Raw genomic sequence first — 6,609 nt, forward strand, 5'->3', positions numbered from 1 at the left:
GAAACCGGCTCCAACGCCAATTGCAGAGGCATGAAATCAACCCCGATGGCTCATCACGCGTCTCATCGTCAAAAGACATCTTCTGCGGCGAAATACCGTTTGCTTCGTCCGCGCGCAGCAACAAATTTCACTTCAGGTAAGTTTGTGTGATGCACTACATGTGGTCGATATACTGCATCGACGGGTGCTTGCCAATCATCCAAGCCCAAGGGGAAATACTCATATAATAAGTCGGCACTCTCATTTGGAAATGGGAGCGTCGAAGCGAAGGGCTGCTGCATATTGGCAGTATTCAGTAAAGGCAAAGAGGACGAGCTTCGGGATTGTGTTTCGGGCAAGCCATGAGACAACTTGCGCATTTTGGCCGGGGGCGCTGCAGAATTATCCATGTTCATAAGCTTGTGAGACATATCGTTTGTATATGAGGCCGCCGGCCTGGCCGGATCAGCCGGGTTAGCCGAATCATTACCATCATCATCTTCGAGGAGAGATAGATTGATGGGGGCGGCAGCTGGATGTCGTTGGGCTTCTGTTGGCCGCGAGAACTCCGGGCTAGACTGAGTATATACTGTCGAGTGAGGCAAAGTCGTCGAGGGATGCGCACCGCCAACGGGAGGCGGCACTTGCGCCCAATCCGGTGAAGCTTGTTGTCCAACTACACCACCTTGTGAGGTAGACGTCTCTGGGGAACTGCTCTTCAATGTGGCTTTGGCCTTAGCCGCAGGATCGCCGGTTGTGGTTCGGTTAACAGCAGCCGACTGAGCGGCTTGTGCGCTTTTCCGCGACGCCGCAGCACTGTTGCTCAATGGCAGGTCCTTGCGAGACTGAAAGTTGCGTGGACTCCGCCCCCGGACTATGACGGGGCCCGACTGCACCTCGCAGACGGGTATCTTGGCACCGGTGGACAGCGTAGCTACAACCTTCAAGCGAATAACAAAGTGCTGCTGAAGCTCCTTTCTGCGTCCATTATTCGCAGTAGCAACGCGGAATTGGAGTCGTTTCCAGGCAATGGGGAAGGTGGCGTAGTCAGTATCAAGGTCTTGTCCAGCCATGATATCTAGTGGAATCGGAGGTGGCTCCTTTTCAACCTTAATAGTAGGATTGTTGCTATTAGGGTTACCACCGTTCCCGCTAGAATTATTGTTCCCATCTTCAGCCGAGGGATTCACATTAGTGGCGGGAGTCTTCCAAGGGACCGAGATAATCTTGACGGAATTGCCTTCAACAGACTCAGTAGCAGACACAGTGAGTTCTTGAGCCAGGATAGGGATCCGATCGCCTTGCTCCGTCATTATGTAGCGTAAGCTCCGTGGGAGGGTAACAGACCCTGTTATCTGAAATAGGTTGCGGCGGTAGCACGTCAGCTCCGCTCCTTGCTGAGGCGGGGCATTCTCGGTAGGAGATGTAGTCCAAGGCGATTCTGCAAGAAAAAACATGCCGTGCAGCTGAGCAGAGAGCGATATTGAGGTGCGGCGTAGAGAGTAATCTAATAGAGTGAAGCCGTATGCAGGCATGGAGAAGCTCAGCAGTTTATTGTTATGATCTATAGAATCAGGAGGTTGCTCGGGCGGCGCAGGTTCGAACGGTGCGACCATGTCTGTGAACGGATCCTCATAACCAGAGGGAAATCTCTTCAACGATGCGGGAGGTAACGCATGTTGAGAAAATGCGATGTCGTCCCCACTAGCGGGATTGTATGTCAGACGAGATCTATAGAGGGAGAGATGTCAGCGACAACTCACCTCACGAATGTTTCAGTCTCGAAATTAGAACGTTGTTCAGGTAGGTCCATGCCGGACATTGAATTGAGGTAATCGGTGCTCTGTATATTGCCCAGCGATAACGGGCTGGCCAGGTAAGGCATAGCCATGGTATCAAAGCCCTCCATGGCGGGGCGGCAGGACACGGGGTGTTTGGGACAAGCGAGATAATTGAGGTAATATCGGTAGTTTTGAAAGGCCAGGAAGCGTTCAGAGTAAATAGGTGGAAGAGGTCGGATGGAAGAGCATGAAGAGGTCGACGAAGGAAAGAGTTCAAAGACGAGTCGATTCCGGCAAGGATGAAGCAGGGTGGTCGCGACGAGCGCGGAGAACGCGGGAGCAGCTAGAGGGGGAAAAGTACATGGGAGGGTTGAACCCAGAGAAAAGCCAGCCGTGGACGTGACTGGTACTGTTTAGGAACAAAAAAAAGAAGACGAAGGAGGAAAGGAGAAGATAATCTAGACTGGAATAAGAAACAGTAATGGCAAGTACCGGGCAGGTTAGAAGGGAAGAAAGGGAGAAGGAGGAGGAAGAGGAGGAGGAAGAGGAGGAGGAGGAGGAGCAGTAGTGGCAGTAGTTGTAGTTTGCAGCAAGTAGTAGTAAGTAGGAGGAGATCATGAAGAGCTGCGGAGTGTAAGTAAGTAAGTAAGTAGTAGTAGTAGAAGTAGTAGTGGTAATAGTGATAGCAGGAGCAGCAAGCAGACACCGCCTGGAGTGGATCGGATTCGCCCGAAGTCAGTGCATTTGGAGAAAACAGCTTGTGGTTGGTGGGGACGGGAGCGATTCCTCAGGGAAAGAGCGTCCAAAGAAGTTAACGATTCACTAGACAAGATCCGGAGCGAGCCTAGGCTGGCATGGATGGGGATTTCGGGAGGAGATAAGAGAGGAAGGGCCAGGCAGACGGACCCGGCGATGGGGCCGCAGCAAGAGCCAGCAAGAGAGGGGCGGATGGTGGAGAAGAAGAAAAAAGAAAAACAAAAGAAAAAGAAAAAGAAAGAAACACACGAAAACCGAAAAAGGGAAAAAGCAAGAAAAATAATAGAATAGAATAGAATAAAAAAAAATGGAATAAGAAGAAAAGGGAAAAGTAAAAAAGACAGAGAGAGAGAGAGAAAGAAAAAGAAAAAGAGAGGAAAGGAAAAGTGAAATGGTATGTGGAGGGGAGGGGAGGGGAGGAGAGGAGATTGGGGATTGGGAGGAGGGGGTGGATGGATGAGTGGAGGGACTGGAGGAAGGAAACAGACAGACAGACACAGAGAGCAGAGAGAGAGAGAGAGAGAGAGAGAGAGAGAGAGAGAGAGAGAGAGAGAGAAAGAGAGAAACGGACTAGCCAGACGTTTCGGGGATTTGGTTCACAGTACGGATAAAGTACAGAAGTCAAAACGTCCACTTTTCTTTTTACCTTTCCCTGGATCGAGTTTAGCTTGAAGGAAATTACCTAAGGTACCCACGAATGAAGACAGCACATTCTTAACTTGATTACTTTACTTTACTTTACAATAATTTACAATTACTGAAGGGGTTTTTAAAGTTGAACAAGAGAAGGCTGACACACTGGTCTGGTGTGGATCATCACGCTCGCAGGCCGGTCCTATGTAAACAGTAAAGCATCTGAACAAGCTGAAATGCTGTTTGTTGTTCCCTTCTTCGGATTACTATGCGGAGCACATCCAAGGTCAAGACAAATTAGGAGCCCACCTCCCTCAAGCCGGAGACGGGTAATTGGGATCGGGATCGTAGCCCGCAACACTCCTAATCCGTCAGAAAAGAGAAGAAATTTGATCCATTAAATCAACCCACTGCCAGAGAGGGCCGTCAATTAGGTACCCTTCATTACTACTCTTTATTTTTCACACACCCTTCCTCTTTCGGGTTCCCTTCCTTTCTATTTGATTTCTTTGGTTTCTATTTTCACAGTTATTTTGCCTTATTAAGTCGTAAACTAGTATGCTCTAGCGTTTCAGGAGTTAAAATAGGCTACAGGCGCACAAGATGACAACCACTTTATTGATAGATACATAGGTTAGAGATGGTGCAAAAGTTTGTATGACCTTGTAGGCTGCTGTGAACCAACAACAGTACATCTTCATCCATCTGTAATCAAAAACAATACAATGTGGATCACGTGCTCAGGAGCTGCTGACCTACACTATTGCTATATATCCCGCCGTTGGTACCTTGAAATTGGAAGTATTTTAGGCATTCCTGATGCGGAACAATTTTGTGAGGAACTCGACTACAGAGTATGGATTCAGTCTACGAGTATCTCGGTCCCTGGGGGCCATATAGGACCTGCCGGATCAGGTGATACCTGTCCAGGAATATCCGATTTGCATGCAGCCGTTGGGTGGAAGAGACACTCGAAGTACTAGTCAAAGTGCTACCAGGAAGTGAGTACTTAGTTGGTTCAAGGGAGACCCACTATAACCCGGGGAATTTGGGGGTCAGGACCTTACTCTATAGGTCAGCCTTGTTAACGGTTCTGTCAATCTTAAAATATAAACACCTAAGTTTGCTGTTTTCGGGATGATGAGAATCCTTACCGAGGTACTGGGTGAGCTATTCTAGAGCTCAATGAGAGCAGATCGAAAGTGACTAAGGAACACAAGCCGATACCGTGTATACTGCGAGAGGGAGAAAAAAAAAAAAAAAAAAAAAAAAAAAAAAAAAAAAAAAAAAAAAAAAAAAAAAAAAAAAAAAAAAAAAAAAAAAAAAAAAAAGATTAGAGTAAACGTGGTCTCAATTTAAATTAGTTAGACTCAAACTCTCTCGGCTAACATCGGCCGAGGGGAACACCATTAGCAGACCCCTCTTGTAAGGCCTCCTGGAGTTAAGGCAATGTTGATGATGGGTTATGGCTATGATGATTCTGCAATACAAAATGCCATCTGGATGTGCCTCTCAAAGCAGATACATAGAGCAAAAGAACTCTTCCAAGTTCAAAGATTTCGGGCATTGGCCAATCTCAATCCAGCCCCTTCCGGACCCGTAACTACTAAGTACTCTATAGTATCACTACTAGTAATATAGGGCTTACCTAGGTGCAGTGTCAGTTTTACTAAACCAGGTAGGCTGAGAAAAATATATATATATATACATATAAAAGAAGGGTAAAAATAATAAAGGGAAAAACAAAAAAAAGAAAAGAAAAGAAAAGAAAAACAAGGAAACGGCCATTCCAGCGATGTAGCTATAACCTCTCATCTTAACAGTAATAATAGCATGATTGGAAATTGTTGGTTTGATGGATTATTTCTCCGACCCCAGCCATCATGACGGCCAACCATCGTCGGACAGAGCCAAGTATACTAGTTAGTACCCTGACACATGCAGCGAAAAGAACAAATCTACACGGACACGATATATTTGTGTAGTCGTGTCCCTGACGGGTAAGTACGCCCAGCCTAGCCGACATATGTGATTTAATTAATCAACCTAAAGGTTGATCGGATGTAAATCGATTTGATTGAACTCCTTATCGCCATATACTTAAGACTAATCGGCTAATTTCCCACACGTAAAATTATCAACAGCAGGATGTACTAAAATTCCTAGCAGAAAGCTTACTACAGCACAATTATTACTACTTGGGAGTCAAATAAATGAACTGCATCAAAGGAGTCTTCTCGGTTTACATTTTCCTTCTTTCTTTTCTCTATTTTTACTTCCCGTTGTTTTATATTATATGCTTGTTTCTCCTTTGCATACATCTACAATGCTCTTACCGGGGGGCATCAGCCCAAACGCTTGTGCGAGAATCCCGAGATCATTAACTAACCACCTGCATCACTCGGAAATGTGGCCCAGGGCTGATGGGGCGCCCAAGTCCACAAATCTAAGTTACATTGTCAGAAAACAAGGGATTTGGAGTGGTCACTAACATAATACTAAGTATGTACTAGGGTTGTGTAACTACTTGGAAAGCTTTAACGCCTGAATTAGTGCCGCTCACCACTCATTTCTCCGCATGCAGAGTAAGTACAACTATTCTCCTACACAAGTGGTATACCCACCAAAACGACATGAAACGCATTCAGATTTAGTGACAACTCTACTGCAAACCTGGGATAGGGTCTTACAGGTTGCCTATCTACAATTTGACCCTCAGCTGAGAGGTGGGTCCCATGCCTTCATCATCATCATCATCATCATCATCATCATCATCATCCTTTGCCCAGCTTTCCCAGCAGTCTGCAATGAGAGGTGGTGCCCGCCATTGAGGGGGGCTCAGCAGGCAGTTTGGAAACATGATTGGCTACGATCTAATGAGATGTCTCAGTCTCTGGGACAAAGCCGGATTAGCCGCGTCCGAAGGTTGGTCCGCAAATTGCTCGTTCTCGAACCGGGGGGCACGAGCTGCAGAGTAATTCGAGTCTAACTGATTGTAATAAGCTGCGTCTAAATTTACCCTAACCGGATAAAGTTAGTCGTGGGAAATTGGGTGTGTAGCTATTCCACTTAAGTAACTATCTGTTTAGTTACGGAGGTGTAGACCTGGGGGTGTGGGCCCACCGAAAAGTGATTGCCATCATTGAGAGTTAGTAGGATTGTACGAGGCGATTGTTTTTCCCCCCTCTTATGGCTCGGGGCAAAAAAAAAAAAAAAAAAAAAAAAAGGCCTCAATGTGTGTGTGGGTGGGTGAATCCTTTCAACGAAACGGAAGAGACTTCTGGTGAGAACAGAAGAATATTAAGCCTCTCAGGATACCTGCAAGTTGCAGGACTTTTGGTGCTTGGATGCGGGGTCTCAAACTGCAGAAAGGCTTGCATGGCTTCTTCATTGAATGTAGAAAGAAAGATGAAGAGAATTAGAAGCTACCATAATCATATTTTTTTTTTTTTTTTTTTTT

The 6,609-nt window shown here is 46.2% G+C and overlaps 5 protein-coding genes across 5 annotated transcripts; 3 read left to right on the plus strand and 2 right to left on the minus strand.

Annotated features, from left to right (window-relative positions):
• Positions 1–34: 34 nt before the first annotated feature.
• Positions 35–2,400, minus strand: BDQ94DRAFT_101141 (NDT80/PhoG-like DNA-binding family protein). Its single transcript, XM_026763346.1, has 2 exons — positions 1,743–2,400; positions 35–1,683 (listed from the first exon to the last, which is right to left on the minus strand). The coding sequence occupies exons 1-2, from the start codon at positions 1,886–1,888 to the stop codon at positions 69–71; spliced, it is 1,761 nt and encodes a 586-aa protein (XP_026621141.1). The 5' UTR covers positions 1,889–2,400; the 3' UTR covers positions 35–68.
• Positions 2,224–3,044, minus strand: BDQ94DRAFT_152588 (uncharacterized protein; the record flags this gene model as incomplete). Its single annotated transcript, XM_026767994.1, has 1 exon — positions 2,224–3,044. A coding segment is annotated over one exon (462 nt), but the record flags the coding sequence as incomplete, so codon positions are not given.
• Positions 3,045–4,518: 1,474 nt separating this feature from the next.
• BDQ94DRAFT_101162 (uncharacterized protein) lies at positions 4,519–4,878 on the plus strand. Its single transcript, XM_026763347.1, has one exon. It carries the CDS (start codon positions 4,599–4,601, stop codon positions 4,788–4,790), a length of 192 nt encoding a protein of 63 aa, XP_026621143.1. The 5' UTR covers positions 4,519–4,598; the 3' UTR covers positions 4,791–4,878.
• Positions 4,879–5,400: 522 nt separating this feature from the next.
• On the plus strand, positions 5,401–5,914 carry BDQ94DRAFT_152590 (uncharacterized protein). Its single transcript, XM_026767995.1, has 2 exons — positions 5,401–5,651; positions 5,703–5,914. The coding sequence occupies exon 1, from the start codon at positions 5,446–5,448 to the stop codon at positions 5,638–5,640; it is 195 nt and encodes a 64-aa protein (XP_026621144.1). The 5' UTR covers positions 5,401–5,445; the 3' UTR covers positions 5,641–5,651; positions 5,703–5,914.
• Positions 5,631–6,178, plus strand: BDQ94DRAFT_101170 (uncharacterized protein). Its single transcript, XM_026763348.1, has one exon. The coding sequence runs from the start codon at positions 5,728–5,730 to the stop codon at positions 6,136–6,138; it is 411 nt and encodes a 136-aa protein (XP_026621145.1). The 5' UTR covers positions 5,631–5,727; the 3' UTR covers positions 6,139–6,178.
• The last annotated feature ends 431 nt before the right edge of the window (positions 6,179–6,609 follow it).

This window comes from Aspergillus welwitschiae (genome assembly GCF_003344945.1).
Source record: "Aspergillus welwitschiae strain CBS 139.54b unplaced genomic scaffold BDQ94scaffold_48, whole genome shotgun sequence".
Lineage (NCBI taxonomy): Eukaryota > Fungi > Ascomycota > Eurotiomycetes > Eurotiales > Aspergillaceae > Aspergillus > Aspergillus welwitschiae.